Raw genomic sequence first — 23,026 nt, forward strand, 5'->3', positions numbered from 1 at the left:
GTTAACAGCCTCTGAGGAGGTTGTTAGATAAGCTAGTATGACGAGAAGGCATCACTTACTAAGCACCCTTCTTCTAAAACTCGCCCCTCTGACTCTTCATCTAATAGTGGATCATTCTCTGCCCAGCCCAGGTGCAGCTCCCCTTTCTGAGCCCCAGGTCGGTGCAGATGTGTATCTGTCCCCAGCTGGGCCCTGCTGTGGCCTCAGGTCCTTGCCGTGAGCCACCCTCCCCACAGCTTTCCTGGGCGGAGCACCACTGTCACTGTCTAATCCACTGTTCCTGTACCTCTTGCTATCTGTGTCCTTCTGCTCTTCCAGCCGTCAGCATATCTAACCCACCTCCTTGCTGCTTTTCTTTTTACTACTTCCCCTAACACATTTAGCTCTTCAAAGCTGTAGCTGCCCGGAGGTTTCCTTCTTTTGTTACCAGAATTCTTTTTTTTTTTTTTTGTTACCAGAATTCTTATTTATAGTCGTTTCAGTTAGGAACCCACTGGCTAAAAATAACAGAATAGGTTAACTGGTGTTTATTTTTATTGTAACACCAAAAGAGGTCACACTTGATTTAGCAGCAACATTATGCCATTGGTATTCTAGACTATTATTATTATTTTTTTTAATTGCCATCTTCAGCATATTCCCTGATGGCTCAGATGGTGAAGAATCTGCCTGCTATGCGAGACACCTCAGTTTGATCTGTGGGTCAGGAAGATTCCCCTGGAGAAGAGAATGGCAACCCACTCCAGTATTCTTGCCTGGAGAATCCCACGGACAGAGGAGCCTCATGGGCTATAGTCCATGGGGTTACAAAGTGTCAGTGACTGAGCGACTAACACTTTCATTTTCACTTTAGCATACTGACTTATGCTTGACTCGGATGATTGCAAAGTGGCTGCCATAGCCCCAACCATCACAACCATATTCAATGGAAAAAGTTGATGAAAGGCTCTTCTCAAGGCTTCTACTTATATTTTACTAGCCAAAACTGTGGACCCTATAGTTGCGAGGGAGGTTAGAAAAGAAATAATTAGCTTTATACTTTCTAGGATAGAGATAAGCAAAGGAGGAATAGAAATGGACATTGGATGAATCATTCATCAGTAAGGAGTGAAAAACAACTCACGCCTAAGCAGAAAAGGAGATTTGTCATAAGGTTTGACAAAGTGTCTCAGAAAGCTCAAGGCAGCACAACAGCTAGTCTAGGAATGAACTGAATCCAAAGACGTGAAATGTCGTCAAGTCATTGCTCTGTGATATGTCTCTGTTCCTTTTTCTGTAACTGTTTTGATTTTCCGTTTGAAGGCCAGCTTCTACTCCATGTCTGCCCCATGTGGAAAAGAAACAAACAAAAACTCAAACCAGTTAGCTGCCCAGAGCTCTTGAGTTGACATGTTACCAATCCAGAATTCTCTGCCCAAACCTGGACAGTCAGCTATGGCTGTGGTGTCGGGGTCACATAGTCACAAGGGGCTGTCCTGGCTGTGACTATGTAAACCGAGGAAGCAGAGGCACTTCCTGGAAAAGAGGGGCTGAGCAGAGAGTCAGTGGCTGTTCACATCATGCCCCCTTCCCCCCAGGGAGCACTCAGCTCAGAGGCCCACATCTCAGGAGGGCGCCTCCTTTGTCCTGGCTGAGGTTACTTGTGTGCTTATGTCCCTCTGCTTGCATGGGGGGTTCCTTGCATAGAGGGGCCTTCTTGCCTCCCCACCATGGGCAAATGGAGCTTGGTGCCAACCTGATTGCCACTGTTCAATCTTGGCGCCATGCCCTCACATCTGCACAGCAGGAGGTGTCTTGCGGGGCCGGGGCAGAGTATTCTGAGCTCCATCTCCCAGGGGATGGTGTGGAAACACTGGCCGTCCCTTCTTCACAGAGCTAGGCAGCCTGACTGCTCACAGCAGAGCCCCCTGCTGCCTGTAACCTGCTTTGTTCCATGTCTTTGCAGATGCAGGCCATGTCTCTCCAGAAGGTGGAGGGTAAGTCTGTTGTCTCCTGTCTCTCCTGCCTCTGGTCCCCTCTCCTGTCTCTGTCATGCTATACCAGTCAATGTATAGGATGAGAATGGTGGCAGCTGCTTAGGGACCTGTGGCGTCAGGCTCTCTGGCTGGACAGGGAGGGTGAGAAGATGCTTGTTTCCGGGACAGACAGGGCTCCAGCCTGGGTTCTTGCTGAAGGCATTCTGTGCAGGAAGCAGGGTTTCTTGCCTGGCCTGCTCTTCTCTGTAGGACGGGGTCTCATGAGGTCGGGCGGGGGGTGAGAATCCTGGGCGGGAGATGATGGATGGAGTGGCAGGGCTCATTAAAAGGCTCTTTCTAATTCACAACTGTGGTTCAGGTCCATCCAACTTTACCTGGTTTCCATCTTGCAGCAAGTTGACCCCAAATCTCTGAATATGCCTGTCTAGACAGTCTGCCCGCCTCGTCTTGTGTGCGTGCTTCTTCGTGTGCGTGTCTGACAGATGCAGGTGCTGATGTCTAGAGGGCGACAGTAACCTATGGAGGACCAGCCTGCTTGGAGGACCTGGCTAGCCCCTTGTGAGCCTTTCCGACTCCACCCCACCTCTGCTGCCCTATGCCTGTAGCTTCCCTTCTGCCTTTTCTGGCAAACCCACACCTCTTCCCCAGCCTCTGCCTTGAGGTTAGATGTTTCTTTTGCAGTCTTGCAACCAGTTCAGAGAGGTACCGTTCTATGGCTGTGATCTGAGGGCTGGGGCTGGGGCGTGGGCGTGTACTCAGTTGCGCAGTCACGTCCGACTCTGTGATCCCACCAGGCTCCTCTGTTCATGGAATTCTTCAGGCAAGAATACTGGAGTGGGTAGGCCATTTCCTACTCTAGGAGACCTTCCCAACCCAGGGATCGAACACGCATCTCTTGCGTCTCCTGTATTGGCAAGCCAACTTTTTTTTTTTTTTTTTTATACCACTGAGTCACCTGGGAAGCCCAGGGCTGGGGTGGGCCATTAATGAGAGCTGTGTGTCATAGACTTCAGATCCATTGTCTCAGCACTTTGTCCCCACACTTTAGTGTGGGGCAGGTATGACTGTCCTCACTTTCTAGAAGAGGCGCGTGAGGCTTAGTGAAGTTCAAGGACTTCTGTCATGGGCAGCTCGTGAGGGGCAGAGCTGGAATGTGGACTCTGATCTTTCTGCCTCCCAGGTCATGGTTGTGCCCACTGCTTCATCCTGCCTCTGTCTGCTAGAGGACCGACTCAGGTCCTTGCTGTTTCTGGCCTGCACTGACATGCTGTCCTAGCTCTTCTCTGAGGTCGGGGTGGGGCCCAAGGCCCTGGAGACACTAACTACTGCTGCTCTCCTCAGGGATCTGTGAAGGCCCGAAGGCTGTGGACACAGATGAGGACTCTTCCGAGGAAGGTGAGGCTCCGATTTCTTCCCTGGGGGCTGCCCTCTTCGTTGTTGAGTTTGTCTCTACTTAACTGGATCTGACTGCCTGAATCTGGGTGCAGGAAACTAGGGATATGCAGTAAATATTTCTTAAGCACCCTGTGCTTGTCAGGCATGTGACACGAAGGCACACATGTGCAACTTCCTGGTTCTCCCTTGCTCGGAGAGGATCAGTGGCTTGCCCAGAGCCACAGAGCAGCAGGTGGTGGAGTCAGGATTTGGCGTGACGGCGCCTGCTGTGTAGCCCGTCCCTGGTGCCTGTCCCACCGTCTCTTGCCTGGTATGAGCCAGAGCAGTGGATGCGGCCTCACTGTGTGGGCTTAGGTGACCTTTGCAGTTTTCTTCTGCGTGGCAAGCATGCAGCAGGCAGATCACACTGGCCAACCTGATGTGCAGGAATCCTCCTTGGTCCCCTCTGCGGAGCCCTGGGAGCCTGCCACTTTTATTCACTCTGTTCAGTGACTGACTCCGATTTGCAGAGCTCTCAACCAAGTGTTTCCAGGGGATGCAAAGGAGAAGTGAAAAAAATAGACTCTCCTGGGTGAGTCAGGGAGAAGGAACTCCCAGAAAAGATCAGAGAGAGCTCACAGCCGACCTGCTGACCAGGCCTGCACGCCTAGCCCAGCTGTGATGTGACCGTTCCAGAGTGACCCAACAGGTGCACTGAGGAAAGGGTTTTATTTGTGTCACCAGAGAGTTCATCATGGGGTATTTGTTGTTTTTTAATGTAATGTTTTTCTTTACTTTTGAGGCAGTCTTCTATGCTTTTGGCAGAAAAAGCAGAAGCGTGCACAGTAGGTCTCCCTCCTGCCAGGCCATCCAGTCTCCGCCCGGAGATTCCATTGTTAATGGTTTGTCACGTTTCTTTCCAGAGACACGTGGTGCAAACACAAGCATGGGCATGTATGCATTCTTTTCCTTTTTCCAAACGGGAGCACAGTATACATATTCTTCTATGATTGTTTCTTAACTGTGTTGGGGGTCATTTCTTATCCCTTTGTATAGAGCTGCTTCATTATTTTTTCAGGACTTCAAAGTACTCCATTGGATAGATGAACCAAAATTTAATCAGTCCTCTGCTACCATCCCACCCCAGTGCACTTAACCTTGGAATATAGTAGTAAAAATAAGTTACAGATAACCCTGAGTAACACAAGGTCCACAGTGAGGATGAGGCAAATCCTCCAGCGGGGGCACAGAGTTCTAGGAGGCAGTCACTGAGTGAAGGAGACCCCTCCCCACCTCCTCCACACCCCATCCCGTTGCAGGGAGGACCCAGACCTTGGTCAGACTCTGCTGTTCCTCTTCACCTGCTTTTCTACTTCTTCCCACGTCAGACTAGCAGAAGCAGCATCCCCTGGCACTTGGCTAGAAATGCAGATTTTCAGATTCTCAGTCCCAGGCCGCACAGACTGAATCAGAGCTTCTAAGGGCAGGGCCTAGCCATTTCTGTCTGCACCTGCCCTCCCAGGCACTCTGGTGCTTGCTCAAGTTTGAGGACCTCTGTGGGTCCCACAGCTCTCTGCACTGGTCGCACACTAAGAATCTCCTGGGCAGTTTGCAACTCTCTGGAGGAGCGACCAGCCGCTTGCTGCCTAGATCACCACACGCGGGGCAGGGCTTCGGGCAGCAGTAGTACCCAGAGCTCCAACAGTGATTTCAGTATACAGCCCCGCTGGGGCTCATGCCCGGTGCAGACTTAGCAGACAATCAACCCTGGGGGCGAGGGAGGACTTAAAGCACAGATTGCTGGGCTCCACCTCCTGAAGTTTCGATTCAGTCAGGTTGAAGTAGGAAATGGCAACTTCCTTGGAGAATTCCATGGACAGAAGAGCCTGGTGGGCTATAGTCCATGGGTCGCAAAGAGTCAGACACGACTGAGCGACTAACACACACACAGGTTGGAGTGGGGAATCTGAGAATCTGGGTTTTTAATAAGTGACAGGTGGCTCCCATGCCATGGTTCACACTTTGAGAAGCGCTGCTCTAGACCAGTTGGTCTTCAGGCGTGGCTGTTGTTAGAAGATCTGGGAAGTTTCACAATTAGATCTTAAGGCCTGGGGCTGACCCTCCAAGATTCTGACATACTTATCTTGGGATGGAGCCCAGGTGTTTTAAATAAGCAACCAAGGGATAAGATTACTACTTGACTCTGAGCTCCTTGAGGGTTTTCTTCCGTATCCCCAGTGCTGGCCTGTGCACACTCATATTACTTGTCAGTAGGCTGGTCCACCTCTAACCACAATGGTCCCTGGCATGAGACCTGAAGAGCACTTCTGGGAGGTCTTCCCTGACTCACCTTGGACGGCCCCTTTATAGCAGTCAGTTCAGTTCAGTAATCACATTTTATTTTAATTGCCTGTTTCATTACCCTCTGTGTCAGCAGGTCTTCCCTGGTGGCTAAGTGGTAAAGAATCAGCCTGCAATGCAGGGAGTTGCAGGAGATGCAGGTTCGATCCCTGGGTTGGGAAGATCCCCTGGAGGAGGGCATGGCAACCCACTCCAGTATTCTTGTCTGGAGAATCCCATGGACAGAGGAGCCTGGTGGACTACAGTCCATGGGGTCGCAAAGAGTTGGTCATGCCTAAACCGAATCTGAGTGAACTCTGGGAGTTGGTGATGGACAGGGAGGCCTGGCGTGCTGCGATTCATGGGGTTGCAAAGAGTCGGACATGACTGAGCGACTGAACTGAACTGAACTGAAAGCGACTTAGCACTCATGCACACTGGGTCAGTATTTCTTAAGGAGTGGTCTGTGGCTCACCTCCATCAGAATCATCTGAGCAAGTTAAAATGCAGATTCCAGGGCCCTTCTCCAGATCCATGGAATCAGACTCTGGAAGGTGGGGCCAGAGAATCTGTACTTTAAACCCAAGCAATTCTATTGTGTATAGTTGGAGGGAGAACACCTAATTTAGACAGTAGACTTGAGGGGAGCAGGCAGCTGTCTGTCCATGATATATATGTGTATACATATATCATGAATGTGAATCAAATCATTATGCTGTGCATCTTAAATGTATACAGTGCTGCATATAAATTATACTCAATAAATTTGGGTGGGGAGAGAGGGGAGGAAGAATGGAGCCTGGGGAACAAGCTGCTGTCTGGAGTCAGAACCCCGAAAGCTGGGACAGGACTGAGCCAGATCTTGAAGGTCGAGGGGATGAGGATCCCAAAGGTGGGTGGAGGGTCTGCTGCCGTGATTCCCAGAGGAACAACGTGGGGATGGACACTCAGGTGGGGTCGGTGGCCCTGGGTCATGGGCTGGAGACCATGATTCCTAGCTGGGTGCACTGGGGCTTTGGGAGCGGAGGTGCTGGGCACCCCGGCTGACCTTGGTGGTTGTCTTATGCTGCAGAGCTGGAGGACTCCCACAGTGGACAGCAGAAGGTGCTGGAAGCCCTGAGGCGAAACCCCACCTTGCTGAAGCAGTTCAGGCCAGTCCTGGAGGACACCCTGCAGGAAAAGCTGGAAAGCATGGGGATAAAGAGAGTGAGTTCCGGTACCACCGTGGCAGGGCCGCACCTACCATTTGGACGCAGAGCGTTCTTAAACCAACAAAGGGTCAATTGTTCTTTATAGTGTAGGCTTATTCATCTCATTCGTTCCAGTGGGGCACCCTTGGTGTCCGGGAATGTAAACCCACACAGCTGGCACTGTGATCTCTTCTGTTTCCTCCAGTGGCTTCCTGAGATGTCACCCCGTGTCCTGACCTCTCCGTGCTCTCCACTTACTGGCTGCTTTCTCTGTGTCTCCATCTCTTTTTCTTTGTTGTCGTTCACATATTCAACAAATATTTATTGAGCACCTTTATGCTAACTGTTGTACTAGGTTCTGAGAAAACTGGAGAAGGAAATGGCAACCCACTCCCATATTCTTGCCTGGAGAATTGCGTGGACAGAGGAGCCTGGCGGGCTACAGTTTATGGGGTCACAAAGGGACATAGCTGGTGTGACTTAGCACACACATGTGCTGAGAATACAGTGATGAATTAGAACTGAAAATTTTTTTCATGGAGTTTGTAGATGGTAGGAAACTCAGATACTAAACAATGGTTGTCCGGAAATGTAATGATTTAGCATTGTGAAATGCTCTGCAAGTGAAGTATTGGATACTATAAGAATGAATAATAAGGGGATGTGCCTTAGTTTGAAGGTCCAGGTCTGATGATGGACATTAAGTGGACAAGGGATTCCCTGGTGGCTCAGATGGTAAAGAATCCACCTGCAATGCAGGAGACCTGGGTTTGATCAGTGGGCTGGGAAGATCCCCTGAAGAAGGGAATGGCAACCCACTCCAGCATTCTTGCCTGGAGAATTCCATGGACAGAGGAGCCGCCTGGTGGGCTACAGTCCATGGGGTTGCCAAAAAACTCAACTGAGTGACTAATACTTTCACTTTTCATATTGATATGATTTTGACAAATTACAATTAGATAGTCTTGGTGGAACTATTAAACAAGATGTCCCATCTTCTACTGGATGAAGGGACCATATGTGCTCCAAAGTACTATGTCTCTATTTTCTGACAAGGGGACTTTAATTGGCTCAATCTGGCCTTTGGAGGGGTGAACTGTCTATCATCAGTAGCACCCTTGGCCATGCCCACTCAGCAGGTGGCTGTGGGTGGAGCAGGCTCTGAAGCCCTATCTGGTACAAATTAATATTTGAACACCATTGTTTTCTCATCCTCCTGTTCAACCAGAGAATGCATATTATCATTAAAGGCATCAATGAAATCCATTATTAAAAACACCCACCTTATTACTAAGGCAGCTGGAATATCACATCATTGAGGATACTGTGTGTATAGAGTAAAATAAGAAAAAACCCCAAACACCTAGGCTTAATTTAGCAAAGATGCTCTCTAATCATTGACTTTTTTCAACTACTGCACAATCTAACTTTGGCCTTATGTTCAGACTTGATTAAAACATTTCTTCTAATCTTAAATTATTCCTCAAGGGTGGATGTCAGAAGCCCCAAGAAACTTCCATTAAGTGTTGGAAGGGTGCCTGGCTTTGATTTTTTGCAGTTGATGTTTTCAACCATTGTCAGCCACGGAGGACAATGTTTCAGGCCAAATGATGATGCAAGTACAGAAAGGAGCAAGCCCCGGTCTCCCACAACGATAGTGGAGAGGCGTGTCCCATCTCAGACTGTATGCTTGATGTTGATAGCACGTGCGTAGCCCCTCTGCATCATCCTTCTACTTGTGCTTTGCTGGGGCTCCCAAGCCCTAGCCCACCTTGCTTTCAGCAGCCTGCTCGCCCTGCCCTGATGCTCAGCTCATCCTCTCCCAGAGCCACCAGCACGGATCCCAGCGACTCGCAGGCCAGCAGCAGGTGTGAGAGGCCAAGGGAAGGAGGAGGGGAGCCCATCTTCGAAGGGGACCTCTGTGTCTTCCAGGATGCCAAGGGAATTCCCGCTCAGACCCTCAGACACCTGGAATCCATCCTGCGAGCCCAGCGGGAGCAGAAGGCCAGGAGGTTTTCTGAGTTCCTGAGCCTGAGAGAGAAGCTCATTAAGGAAGCCACCAGCAGAGTAAAGGACAGACAGAAGGACAGGGCCCCGGTGTCCCAGCCAGAGGGCGAGGTGCCAGGTGAGCTGGCAAGAGGGCCTGCTTGGGACTGGGAGCTGGGAGGGTCCAGGCTTGTTTGCATTTGCAGAGGAGGGATATAATCTCTGTCCTCATCGAGGTGTTGCTCGTTGCTCAGAAGGGCCAGACAATAGGGCTCTTGCAGATGGCTGAGTCCAAAAGACCTCTGTTGGAAAAACAGGGTCTAGGGGTGGGGTGGTCACCTGGGTCCCTCAGGGAAGCAGAGGAGAACCAGGGCCATTGTCCCTGCTCAGACACAAGGCCTCCTCAGCAGCTCAGTTCTGCACTGTTTTGCTTGTTTGGACCACAGGCTGAACTTGGCTCCAACTGAGTGTTGCCAGCACTGGGGCTGCATATGGAAGCAAGGATCAAACAAATGGAATATTCTGCCCTAGAGAAGTGGGAGGGCGTGGGAGGCTGGGCCAGTTCAGTAGGCGGACACATCCTCAGAGCTCAGACTCCTTCCCTGGGCGAGCCAGCTGCTTTGTCCCTGGGGGCTGTGACAAGGAAAGGCCCTGTTGTTCCTGTGGAAGACTGAAGTATGTGGGCGAGGACCCTCTGGTCTCTGTCCTCAAGGAACTTAGGGAGCAAGGGAATTGTCTTTGCACCAGGAGCCCCCATCTCTAGAGGGGTCCCAGATCCTCATGCAGGGCGATGCCCTAGCTCCTTGCAGTCATGGGTGTATGTGGTCAGAGGAGGGTCACTTTTATTATCTCCTCATGTCCAGGCAGACCCAACCTGAGCTCTTTGTGCAAAGGAAGTTTCCAAAGTGTGGTCCACATATCTCTGGGAGGTATGCAAGATGATTTTAGTTATCCATATTTTAGTTATTTGGTACATGAATCAATAATTTTAAGATTTAATCTTTATTTTTCTTCATGTACATTGGAAAAATATTACTAACATAGCAACCCTGAAAGCTCATGGAAATGACTACTTAGGTAAGTATAAAGTGGGAATTTTATGTTTAAAAGTGGTATCATTTTCTATAAAAGGGTTACATAGGAGACAGGACAGTTGGTATGAGAATATGGTAAAAATTATGTCAATGGTCTGGGTAACTCTGTTCTATTTGGTTTAAACACCTGACCTTAAAATCTCTAAGGAAAGGATAGTTTTCAGTCTCACACAGAAAGAAATCTCAGACCGAAGGAAATTTGTCACAAAGCCCTCTGCCCTTCATTCCTAATTTGTTTAATTTAGGGCAGTATTTACTGAGGTGCAGTATTTACCCCCATTTGATTCCTGAGTCAGGAAGGTCCCCTGGAGAAAGGTTAGGCTACCCACTCCAGGATTCTTGCCTGGAGAATTCCCTGGACAGAGGAGCCTGGTGGGCTACAGTCCAAGGGGCCACAAAGAGACAGGACTGAGAGACTTTCACTTTTCCCTTTACTGAAGTTGATCTGGGCCAGGGCCTGACCCTCAGCTGGAAACCAGCCAGAACTAGGTGATGTGATGGAGCCAGCACAGGCCGGGGCAGCTCAGAGGAGAGGGGACGGGCTCCGGGGCTGGGGGCTGGCGGGGTGGATGGAAGCCCCTCTGAGTCCTGGTTTCCAAGAGAAGAGAAAGGCTTCTTGCTCTTGTGGTGCCACCCCCTGTCCCGGCGCTTGTGCCTGTGGTCCTGGAACCTGGGGTGGGAACATCCCTGCCCCCCACTGTCTCTCTCCCCTTCCCTGGGGGCCCGTCCCTTCTCAGAGCCCGTTACTGACCTATGGGATGAGCTCTGTTCTCTCGACATTTCTTAGGCTCTGCACCCCCACGTGCTCTCTTTGTAGTCCCCAGGAGTGTTGTACAAATGCGCACCTCCCATCTCTGCTCAGACCGTGCTGCTTTTGTCTGGGGGCAAAGCTGGGGGATGTAGTCCAGGCAGTGGCAAAGGCCCGAGATTTGGGGTGACTGACCACCTGGCTCTGCATCTGCCACGGACTCCCATGGAATCCTGGGTCTTGAGCAAGTTCCCGAAGCTGTGGAAGCCTGTCTGGGGCTAAACGGATGTCGGATGTAAAGTGCTTAGCTTGCTCTGTGCGCTGTAACTGTAGCTGCTATTATTTTCCCTCAGCAAGTTTCCTTTAGCAAGTTACCTTTAGTTTGCTCTTTCCTAGAAGGCCCACTTCTGTGTAAATGCATCCTCCGAGAGTAGTGCATTTCAGACACCTTTAACTTTGAACTACAGTAAGAAATGCATTTTATGCTGTGGGTCAGTCCATGCTTTCGAGATTCATGAAACAGTACTTACTTTGCCTCCCTAAAAATCGTGGGTCCTGCAGCACAGCCCCGCTCCCCGCCCTCACCACAGCCCGGCCCAACGCTTGGCCCTCCTGGTAACTGGGAAGAGGGAGGGGCTGTGTCTGATTTTCTGCCTTGAACACTCCAGCAACAGGCCCCTTTCTGGGAGGAGGTGTGTGGATCTTGACGGCCCAGGTGGTCCTACAGTGCCCCCTGGTGGCTTCAGGGCCTTCCTGCAAGGCTGCCTGAACTCCAGCAGCAGCTGCTGGAGTTGTGTAGACAGGGTAGGTGGCCTTGGCAGGGCCAGCTTCCAGGATTGTGTCAGGGGTGAGCTGCAGACACGCTGGCCCTCCTTAGGCTTGCTGCCTCCCCTAGTTCTCCTGGAATGATGACATGACCCCGGAATACCAGCCGCTCTCCTGGTCTTTGATGAAACCGTGGGTCCCAGCTCCAGGCTTGGCTGGCTGTGGGATACTTGGGGTGGGGGAAATAATTAAATCTGCTGTGGTTATAGCAGTACACTGCACAGAGTGACTTGTTCTTTTCCAGTGTGTTGGAGCCTCTTTCTGCCTCCTCTCGGGCTTGAGGGTCCAGATGGATATGCCCTGAAACACATTCTTATTTGTGTTTCCAGTCAAAAGCCAGCAGAGCCCACTGGTCACCAAAGAGGTCCAGCCAAAGGCCAGGACCCTGCATGTGGCACAGCCATCCAAGCCTGCAGAGCCCGCTGTGACAAGTCTCCAGAGCCGCAGCAGCCATAGCCTGGGCCTGGCCCCGGGGCCCACCCCTACTCCTCGCTCCAGAGCACCTGGGCCCTCTGGCACCCCTTCTTCCCCAGGGCCTGGGCTGAGGTGAGCTGGGCTCTGCATTCTCGCAGGGCCCGTGGTGTGGCTCCCACCCTGTCCTGGGCCTCCCACCAGCTTTCGCAGACAGGTGAGGGGCAGAGAAAGAAGTGAACAGGAGGGGCCTCAGGTGGGGTCCAACCCATGAAGAGACTGGAGTCCCTTGCTCCTGGCCAGGGCAAACCTCCCCTCCTCTTACTGACTCATCCCAAGTCCCAGTTGCCACCCTGGAGGGGCTGGGTCTTCATCTTCTAACAGAGGGTGGCTGCCCCTCTCCAGATGACTCCTGGCTGGTGTCTGGGCCCAGGGGTGCCAGGGGCAGGACTGGCTCTGGGCCAACCAGCTAGCTTGCAAGTGGTGAAGTGTGGCTTTGACCATCTTCCTTCCAGCTCATGCACTCCTCATTTCCTCTCCTTCTTGACAGTACGCCCCCGTTCAGTTCCGAAGAGGACTCGGAGAGAGATGCTGGGCCGCGTGCTTCCCTGCAGCCCCCGAGAGCTCTTTCGAGGGTGGGGCCCCGGCCGCAGGATGACTCAGACTGGTCTGACACCGAGACCTCGGAGGGGAGTGCCCAGGCCCCTGGCAAGGGCTCCGGCGGGCTGGCCTCCTCAGGTGAGGAAGGTTTTCTGGTAAGACTATTAACGAGGCTTCTAGCTTCTGGCTTCAGTTGCATTTTCTAGCCAAAGTTTAAAGACTATAGAGCTTAGGTTTTGTCTTACCAAAGGCAGTAAGTGGACAAGCTGCGGGGTAAGCTCAGTTCTGTGCCATCTGTCAAGCTTACAGTGTCATGAATTCTGCGGAACTTCATCTTGTGCGAGGCATGGTCCCAGCCTGCCAGCCCATCAAACCCACCAGAACCAGATCTCTGGAGAAGAACTGACGACCTGCCCCTGGATGATAGGGTGTAGACATCTAGGAACTGGGAGTGTGGAGTCCTTGACCACGCTCTGGGCTGTCACTTGCTCCCTATGTGCTGGCGTGGAGAGCTTTGGTTCCTTTGTTGTAAAGGGAAGTATCTGGATAAGATGAGTGATGAGGGGCAAGGAACATAGTATGAACATAGTAGACCCTTAACTAACTGGCTTTTAATCAATCAGTGAGCCGAGGGTCATCATCGCTCGACCTCTGCTCAGGCCCCCAGACACTTGCGTCCTGGAAGGCCATGGCTGGCTCCCTGCTTCCTGGCCAGTCCTGAGGTCTCAACATCCACCTTGCTTTCTCACACTGATAATGTAGTCACTGCTTAGCCGCCTTCCTGCTAGGAGTTCACAGAAAGTGGGTCTGCCCTGTGCAAATTTATATCGATGATATTTCTTCATTTCTCTGTGAAGATGTTGGAGGAAAACCTACACGTTGATCTTGCTGTTCATGTACCGACCGAGCAGCGGTTCCGCCTGCTGAGAGGAAAGGGCAGCTTGCTCAGCTTCTGTGCCCAGCCGTGCCCTGCAGGACATAGCACATTTCTGGATGTTCCAAGCCTCTTTTCCCCACCCATGCTGGCCTGAGCCTCTCTCTCCTTGCCTTTCTTCTACTGCTTTTGTCTTTCTTTTTTCCTTCGGACTCTTCTCCATGCTCCCTTTATCCACACTGGAGCTGGGACTTGACCCATGGGGATGATGCATTCATACTCTGGTCTTCTCCCCTGGTTGCCTTCCAGGAACGCTGGTGCAATCGATGGTCAGAAACCTTGAGAAGCAGTTGGAGGCTCCAGCCAAGAAGCCTGCTGGAGGGGTCAGTCTGTTCTCAGTGCCCAGTGCCGGGCCACAGAGAGCTGCTGTGCCAGGAGGAAAGCCCCAGGTAGGCTGTAGGACCTAAGAGGCACCCCTGCAGTCTCTTACAGAGCTGGCTCGAGTTTGGGGCCCTGGGCGGGGCCTGAGGGAGGGCCCGTGTGCGACACTACAGTTGACCTCACGCCCCTCGTCTCCTCTGCCCCTGCAGGAGTGGCGGGGTGCCCACTCTCCAGTGCTTGTTGTTTGTGTCCCTTGTTAACATCGAAAAGCCTTGTGGTTCCTGGTGGCTCAGAGGTGAAAGCGTCTGCCTCCAGTGCGGGAGACCCGGGTTCGATCCCTGGGTCGGGAAGATCCCCTGGAGAAGGAAATGACAATCCACTCCAGTATTCTTGCCTGGAGAATCCCATGGACGGAGAAGCCTAGTAGGTTACAGTCCACAGGGTCTCAAAGAGTCGGACACGACTGAGCGACTTCACCTTACCTTCACCTTAATTACATGAACAACCGCTCGGTCGGTGGGTTGTTTCTCCCAGCCACGCATGCCCCCACTTCTGGCTCTGATGGGGCCTGGACCTGGCTCTGTGCCTGGCTTCCAGCAGTAGCTGCTCTATTCGGGCTCCATCCAGCTCATCCCACAGCCAAGCTTTCCCCTTTCTTCACTCCCCGAGGACCCCAGCGCAGGACAAGCAGACTGCTCCACAATACACAGTGGGGATATTAGGCACCTTTGTTCCAAATATCCAAGGCCATTCCTCATCACTAAGAATGTGTTAATGGCCTTGCCTCTCTCCAGCTCCAGCTGCCATCAGATTTATCGCTCAGATGCTCAGCCTCCCAGACAATTCCTGCTAGGATGTCCTTGCCACCTCCCCTCTCCCCGTAAGGGAACCACTTCTGTATTCCTGTTGTGTTTTCTTAGGCAGAAACATTTCAAGCTCTTGTAACTTTACCCTCCTTTTTCAATCAGAAAGATGCATCCTAGGATGACCTATGTTATTGCTCTAAAATTCAGAAATAATGGGCAATCATTTTTCGGTTTTTCCTAGCATACACCTCCCCTGGCAACCCCGACACCCACCCTGTGCTATGTAATATGTTCGGTTTATTATGTAGCTCATGTGTGTTTGTGAGTAATGAGTCTAAATGATTCAAAATGTATTCAAAAAGAATTCATCCTCAGTTGTGAGGGAGCACCGACCGCGCTATGCAGGTTGAGGCACTGTCCAGAGCCTGCTTGCCACCTGGGGCCCTGGAGATTTCTGATTGGTTCCTTACGTTCCATGGCAAATGCTCTGGGCACTGAGAGCTCTGGTGGGGATGGGGTGACCGTGATTCTGGTTCGGGGACAGCCTGGGAGTTTGGCCCACGCTGGGCTCCCCTGTTGGCCCAGCTCAGACCTTTTCCAGGCTGAAGGATTCCTGCACTTGGAGTTCCCCTCATGCACCTTTGGTCAGAGTGTCTCCCAGCCCTGGACCAGCAGTCTGTGCCAGGTGCGGTGGGTGCATTAGGCTCTGGTGAGTCAGCTCAGGAGTTTGGAGAAGTTAAGTCCCTGGACTTCATCACTGTGGGCAGTTCAAAAATCTGGACAAAGTTTAAATTTCGACAAGCGCAACCTGATCTTCTACAGGCCTTGGGGCTGGCCTCAGTATGGCCGGTGGAATTTCAGGGGTGTTTTGCAATGGCTGTGACCCCAGGTCTCTGAAGCAGGTTCTCAAAGACGTGGACACCAGAAGATGAGAGGAGTGGCCCCTCCTGCTTCCTTCAAGATCTGCATTTTCTCCGCATATCCGTCCTCCCTGGTCAGATGCATTTTCTTCTCCCCTGTTCTCCCTGCAGCTTTCTGAGGATGAAAGTGACTTGGAGATCTCTTCCTTGGAAGATCTCCCACAGGACCTAAACCAGAGAGAGAAACCGAAGCCCTTGTCTCGCTCAAAGCTCCCGGAGAAGTTTGGTGCCAGCTCTTGGAGCCCCAGTCAACCCAGGGTCCCTGGCTGGTGAGCCTGCTTCTGATTCTAGGAGCCAAAGGACCAGCCTTGTTGCCCAGCTGTGTGGGGCTGGCCCAGAACCCCCCAACGATGGGGCTGCTGGGCCTCTTGTCTTCCTCAGGAGCCGAGAGGTCTTCTTCTTGGACAGAAGCAGAGTAGAAGACAGATATGATTTCTCCCATTCCCCCATGAGAGCCCTGGCAGTGTCCCATGGGTCCCAGGGCTGAGAAAGGGTTGTAACAGGACCTTGAAAGAGCATCCTTCATCTACCTCCATGCTCGCTCCAGACTGAAAGGAGACACTTGGTCTCTACTCTGCAGCGTTTTGTAAACCTTGTAGAGCTGGGTCTTTTATGGGGTCCTTTGGGGGACGTACGCCTGAGTCAGCCATTCAATAATTGACCCAAAGTCACTTACTGAGGTCGTCTGGCCTCTTACTGCTGAGCCGGGGTGTAGGCAGAGATGGGGAGGAGACGAAAAGTACGGGGTCGTAATAGAGATTGGGACGTTCTGGGAGTACAGACAGAGCCTCTCAGTGCAGCTGGGTGTGAATCGGGAGCGCTGCCCAGAGCTGATGTCCTCAGGACCTGCTCACGGGTGAGAGGGAAGGCGGGCCACCTGGCTGGGGCCTCATATCCCCAAGGGACCACAAATTAAGTTTTGATAATATTTCTAAAATTAGGTTATATACATATCTATAGTATTTTTTTTAATGTGAAGAGCATTAGTTTATTATATGTAAACCCTTAAATACAGCATGTTTATCACTCTCTGGTATTTCTTCTTTGTTTCTGGAGCATCAGCAGAGACTGGGTGGGGGCCAGAGCCATCTATACCCCAGCTGTCAGTTTAGGACTTTGGGGTGAAGTTGCCAAGATGGTGGTGGTGGTGCAGTGGGTTTGGTGGGGAGTCACTTCTGTGAAAGGTGAAGGCAGAAGAAGCTGGATCCGGGCAAGTGCTCAAGTGCAGTGTGGGTCTGACCTCCATGAGAGGAGAAGAGCAGGAGTGGGCAAGGGGAGGCCAGACCACCGTGCAGCTGACAGCCCCACCCAGGCGGTGGGGTCCAGAGCAGGCCCAGCCCACCAGGGAGTCCCACTGGGCAGGATGGCCAGAGCCAGGCGCCCCAGCCTGCTTGGCCATGGGCTGCGGTGCCCAGCAGAGTGAGAACTGGTAGACCAGCCACAGTTTTCCCTAAAGGGAAGCCCAGCTGTTCACTCCAGGCCTCATGAGTAGAGGGAGCAGAGTGATGAGCCCATGTCCCTGACGCCCAGCTTCAATTCTTATCAGCTCATGGTCAATCTGGCTTCATCTGTCTTTCCCCACTACCTCGGGTCTCTCCCTAGCTCTTCGTCTGGGCTTCTTTTGACCTTTGGGTGGTAAGGCCTGAGGTTCTAGCGGGAAGAACTAGGGGAAGTGAGGAGGAAAGGCATTGCCGCGGATAAAGGGATCTGGTGGTGGGGAGGCTTGGGGGTATCACGGTACCAAGCTGTTCAGTGAGGCCAGGGCACAGTTTATGAAGGGCCTTATGTGGGACCTGGGGTCAGCCCACCTTAGCTGCTGGGGAGTAAATTCACTGTGTGGATCTTATACCTTTGACCAACTGAGAATATGTATGGATTATCCCAGTGACTCTGTGAGGAGGGGAAGGGGCAGTGAGTTGGGAGTGGTAATGAGGTTCATCCCTCTCTCAGGATTCTGCCAACAAAGTCATGCTTTTCTATTCACAGGTTTTGGGCGAGGGAGGATAAAAAAAAAAAAAGATGCTTGTGGGGTCCCTTGCCGCCTCCTGGTTTCCTGTAGCTCTGAGTGCACTATGGATGCCAGCTCCCCACATCACAGTGCACGCTGGGGTCTCTCTTGCTTGTCCCCAGGGTTGTTTCTGATGTGGGAGGCTGCATGGGCTACGTGCATGTGTAGCCTGGAAGTGGCAGAGAGCTGACTCTACCAGGGCAGCCTGCACTCGAGGTGGAGTGGGAGTTGGTGAATAATTGCTCCGGCTTCCTGCGCTTTGGTTTGACAATTCAGAGGTTTATTCCACAGATTTTCAAAGTCCCCAGGGTAGGTGAATCCCAGTTGCCTTGAACATTACAACTTGTTAATGCATCCTTTATTGGCCTTTCTCCTTCTGGTTTCCCTTTTCTCTCACATTTGCTTCTTGGGAGTACCTCTGAAATAAATTCACTTGTACCCAAATCTTTGCCTCAGACTCTGCTTTCAGGATGACCCAAGTGAAATAGACGTGAAAGCCCATGTGTTTTCACACACACTGGTGATAATCATCCGTGAAGAATGACTCTAGTCCTGAATGTTCATCATTAAATTCCGTGTTTCTGAATCTGTTTTTCTACTTTGGAAACTAATGTATTAGTTTTTCATTTGCCAAGCTCCGAAGAATTGATGCTTTTGAACCGTGGTGCTAGAGAAGACTCCTGAGAGTCTCTTGGACTGCAAGGAGATCAAACCAGCCAATCCTAAAGGAAATCAACCTTGAATATTCATTGGAAGGACTGATGTTGAAACCGAAGCTCTAATACTTTGGTCACCTGATGCAAAGAGCCAACTCATCGGAAAAGACCCTGATGCTGGGAAAATTGAGGGTAGGAGGAGAAGGGGGCTATAGAGGATGAGATGGTTGGATGGCATTACCCATTCAATGGATATGAATTTGAGCAACCTCAGGGAGATAGTGAAGGATAGGGAAGCCTGGTGTACTTCTGTCCATAGGGTCACAGAGTTGGACATGACTTAGCAACTGAGCAAATGCTGTTTACCCCTTCCCACTTTCAAATACATTGAAAAATTGGGGGGCAAGATTTATAAGAAGTTTGGAACATGTGTATTAATCAGGGTTCTCGGGCTTCCCTTGTGGCTCAGCTGGTAAAGAATCTGCCTGCAGTGCAGCAGACCTAGGTTCGATCCCTGGGTTGGGAAGATCCCCTGGAGAAGGGAAAGGCTACCCACTTCAGTATTCTGGCCTGGAGAATTCCATGGATGACTGAGCAACTTTCACTTTTCCGGAGAAACAGAAGCTATAGGATATAGATACAGATACAGATGTAGATTTAGCTACAGAAAAGATTTTATTATAGGAATTGGCTCATACAGTATGGAGGCCAGAAAGTCCCCTGACCTGCTGTATGCAGGGTGGGGAACCAGGAGAGCCGCTGGTGTTGGTCCTGGAGTGTGAAGGGCCGAGAACAAGGAGCTGGAATGCCCAAGGGCAGAAGATGGACATCCCACTCAAGAAAAGAGAGCTGAGTCATGCTTCCTTCTTTTTCCTCCCTTTCCGTTCAATCTGGGCCCTTGGTGGACTGCATGATGCCCACCCAGGCTGGTGAGAGTGGTTTTCTTTATTCTGTCTACTGATTCAAATGCTAATCTCTTTCAGAGGCACCCTAAAAGATACCCAGAAATAAAGTTTTCCCAGCTATCTGAGCATTCCTCTGCCCAGTCAAGTTGACACATAAAATTAACCATCACAATATGTAATCTATTAAATTATTTAAAATTATCCAAACAGTAAGATTGATGTAGAAAAATTAGAAAACACAGATGATCCAAAAGAAAAATGAATTTGAATAACCCCTGATTCCAGCGTCAACTGCTAGATATGCAAGCACTGATTAAAAAAATACGTCTGTCTCCTTCCTACAGTTCAACTATATTTATTCTTCTCTAACTTGCTTTTCCTTGAAAATAGATTATACATGTCCTTACATCAGTACATATGTATCAACTTAATTATATTTAATGACCACATAGTATCACATGGAAAAGATTACAAAAATTTATTTAACCAGGCATTTCTACTTTGGGCCTTTGATTAATCATGGAATGATAAACAAATATGTATATACATCTTTGTGTGCTTAATTAAGATTTCCTTAGGATAAGCACTTAGAAGTGAGGTTGCTGAACCAACATGGTAATGAAAGCCAGCACTGTATGCCAGGCACTGGTCCACGCTTCTTAGGAATATTCACTGAACTTCACAGCAATTCTTTGAGGTGGTGATGCTCTTACAGTCATTTTGGGACCAGGGGCTGAGACACAGAGCAGTTAAGAAACTTGCCTTGAATCCTGTCTCCAGTAAGAGGTATGACTGGGATCCAATGGGGCTGGCAAGCCCTGGAGCCCTGGCTCCTCACCGTGTATTTTTGGAAATTTTTGTTACATAAATGCTCTCCAGAAAACCTGAGCCACTTGAGTCTAATGTTTGAGATGCTCCTTTTAGCATTCCTTTGCCACCAGGGGGTATCATTCATCTTTAAATGCTTGGACAACGTGATATGTAAAAAATGAAACCTCATCTTTGAAAAAATTTACATTTTTTATTTTTCTCCTAAGGCAGGATTTTTTTTTTACATTTTCCTATTGCTTATTTCTATTTCTTCTTTCATTAATTGCCTGATTGTATTCTTAGTGCTCTTTTGGTCAGTTGATGCAATTTTCCTACTTGCTTTTTTCTTTATCTGTTTATTATGGAAAATTTCCAGCATATATAAAAATACAGAGAATGTATAATGACCTTGATGTTCTCATCACTTAGCTTTAATAATTATCAATATGTGATGACTCTTATTTCCTGTAAACCTCTTAGCAACCTCCCCCAAATAGTCATGTTATTATATTTACAAATACTTCATGTGTATCTTCCATATGTACTTTCTTTCCAAAATAACCACTATACTACCACCACTAAAAAAAATCAGTGTTACCTTCTAACATCATCTAATATCTACTGTGCTCATGGGTCCTCTCTTTTCCTATATATTTAAGACTCTTTTAATCCATAGATTTCTTCTCTGCTTTCCCCTTCCTTCCCTCCCTCCCACATTTTCTTCCTCACAATCTTTATTATTACTTTGTTTTTGTTGCTAAAGAAACTCAGTTATTTGCCTAGAAGAATTCCCCTGGTCTGGATTTTGCTGACTACGTTGCTATGATGGTGTCTAATGCATTCCTCTTTCCCCTGAACTATCTGTAAATTTGTAGTTAGATCTAAATACATGATCAGGTCTCCCTGGTAGCTCAGTCAGTAAAGAATCTGCAGGCAGTTCAGGAGACCTGGGTTGATCCCTGGGTTGGGAAGATCCCTGGGAGAAGGAAATGGCAAACCATTCCAGTATCCTTGCCTGGAGAATTCCATGGACAGGAGCCTGGTAGGCTGCAGTCCATGGGGTCGCAAAGAGTCAGGCATGACTGAGTGACTAACAAGGACTGAATACATGATCAGTTTCAGCGTTTATGATTTTTTTATTCTTTTTTGACAAGAACTTCTTATGTAGCACTATGCACCTCTGGTAGGAGGCACATAATGCCTGGTTCTCTCTTTTTGTGGTGTTGGTGATGACATTGATTATATATTGAAGATCATTGCCTAAATCTATTGATTAGGGATTTCCAAAATCCCTTTGGCATTTACTAGCTGGAAAGCTTCTATAAGGGGGAATTCCCCAAATAGAACTGCCTGGTTGCCTTAAGATATAGTTTATATAGGTAAGGCCCCTAAGGGACTGATTCTTTCCTCTTTCAAAGTAATAAGATGGTTTCCTAGCATTCTCCATGGGTACCATACGAACTCCTACATTGAAACATATTTGATTTGTTGAAACTGATTGTAGTTATTATCCTTATTGTTGCTGAACTTGTCCCATCTTTGGCCAATGGGTGCCTCTTCAAGTTGGTTCCTTTTGAATGGGTCCTTTTGAATGACCTTAGTAATCTGATAGCTTCCTTGCTATCTGTTATGAGATGATCCAGGCTCATAACATACATTTCCTGCCTCAGATGTGAAATTAGTAATTTCTCTGGGCGAATCCTGATTTCTTTTAGAGGAAAATGGTATTTACAGACACAATCTGGGTGCAAGGGGTACTGATTACTATTGGTCTTCTCATTACTTCTAAGCCCTTTCAGTGGACAGAGACAGGAAATAAGTAAGAAAAGATAAGTTCATACTGATATTTCCCATTCAAATTTATGACTACAGTATTTTTCTTTATTTCATTGATCTAATACTGTTTGTATCTTTTTTCTTCCACTCTAAAGTGTCTTGGCTCCCAACAGCACAATCTCAATCTCAGAATAGCAACACCAACTTTATTGTCCACAATGTGATAATTGGAAACAGTTTAACATTTATTGCTGTTACATTTTGGAGTTTTGGGGTCCTTAGGGTATATCTCACTGGGGATGTGCAGTTAAATTACTATGTTTTAAAATCACATCCAATAGTTTCTCTCTGTGGTTATGCTACTGAATGGCTATATACTTTGGTTTGTTTCTTCATTATACTTTTGATTTTTAGAGATTATATCTTAATTAATTTGCTTCATATAGCTTATATATATATTGCTAATATATAAAATATTAAAATTACATATACTATTATATTAAAAGTCTATACATATTGAAAATATTAATCCATTGTCATATTGCTACTTTTTGTCTTTTTGTTTATAGGTTCCTTCTCATAGAGAGATTTTTAAAATTCTTATATATCTAACTGATGTTTTCCTTTATATCCAACTGATGTATGTCTTTGGTGTCAGAATTAGAAAGGCTTTTTTTCATTCCAGTATTCATACAGTTTCAAATATATTTTTCTTTTACTTCTATTACAAAATTTAAAATTTGACTATTAATATATCTGGACTTTGTGTGTGGAGGATTGATGGCTATAAGCTGTGAGTTAAGGATGTTACCTTTTTTTTTTTCTTCCAAAAAATTAGCCAGGGGTCTCACCAACATTATTTGACAATTTATTCTTTCTTCGCTTTAAAAAAATCCCCTTTATCAAATGTAAATTATTATATGTACTTAAGTTGTTTTTGGACTTTTTATTATTCCATTAATCGACAGTTTTGGCACTAGAATTGTACTGTTCTTAAAATTAAAATTCATCATCTTGCAGGACACAAAATTATTTTTACGTCTCAGAATTTTACTACTGGCTAATTTTCAAAGTTGAAATTATATCAGATTCTTATACGTGAACAAACATGGATGACTCAACATGCAGCTTCATGAATCCTAATTACAACTCATTTGAAATCTTAGCAAAGCTCTATCTTGAACCTTAATTGGGTATCTTTTGAATACTTCTAGGTAGAGTGTTCTGTTTCTCACAATTCTTCCTGGATCTCACAATTCTTTCTAGATTTCCATCAGGCTGATTCTTTGTAGAGGGGAGCATAGTCCATGTTAGTGTGGGGCGGCAGTGTGCTGTAGGCTCAATCA

At 48.6% G+C, this 23,026-nt stretch overlaps 1 protein-coding gene across 13 annotated transcripts in view; it reads left to right on the forward strand.

The window, feature by feature from the left end:
• DZIP1L (DAZ interacting zinc finger protein 1 like) overlaps nucleotides 1-17,977 on the forward strand; it is a 59,506-nt gene extending 41,529 nt beyond the window's left edge. For 5 of the 13 annotated variants that reach the window (XM_069564751.1, XM_069564748.1, XM_069564750.1 and 2 more), the window contains 10 exons: nucleotides 1,946-1,976; nucleotides 3,318-3,371; nucleotides 6,763-6,896; nucleotides 8,813-9,005; nucleotides 9,730-9,795; nucleotides 9,911-9,943; nucleotides 11,863-12,079; nucleotides 12,495-12,682; nucleotides 13,728-13,867; nucleotides 15,637-17,977. In XM_069564751.1, the coding sequence (XP_069420852.1) occupies nucleotides 1,946-1,976; nucleotides 3,318-3,371; nucleotides 6,763-6,896; nucleotides 8,813-9,005; nucleotides 9,730-9,795; nucleotides 9,911-9,943; nucleotides 11,863-12,079; nucleotides 12,495-12,682; nucleotides 13,728-13,867; nucleotides 15,637-15,798 (1,218 nt within the window). In that variant the 3' untranslated portion in view covers nucleotides 15,799-17,977. The remainder of the gene's footprint in view (nucleotides 1-1,945; nucleotides 1,977-3,317; nucleotides 3,372-6,762; nucleotides 6,897-8,812; nucleotides 9,006-9,729; nucleotides 9,796-9,910; nucleotides 9,944-11,862; nucleotides 12,080-12,494; nucleotides 12,683-13,727; nucleotides 13,868-15,636) is intronic. The other 8 variants (XM_069564755.1, XM_069564758.1, XM_069564759.1 and 5 more) reach the window with 3 other exon arrangements.
• Nucleotides 17,978-23,026: the final 5,049 nt, after the last annotated feature.

The sequence above is a fragment of the Ovis canadensis genome, chromosome 1 (genome assembly GCF_042477335.2).
Source record: "Ovis canadensis isolate MfBH-ARS-UI-01 breed Bighorn chromosome 1, ARS-UI_OviCan_v2, whole genome shotgun sequence".
Taxonomy (NCBI): domain Eukaryota; kingdom Metazoa; phylum Chordata; class Mammalia; order Artiodactyla; family Bovidae; genus Ovis; species Ovis canadensis.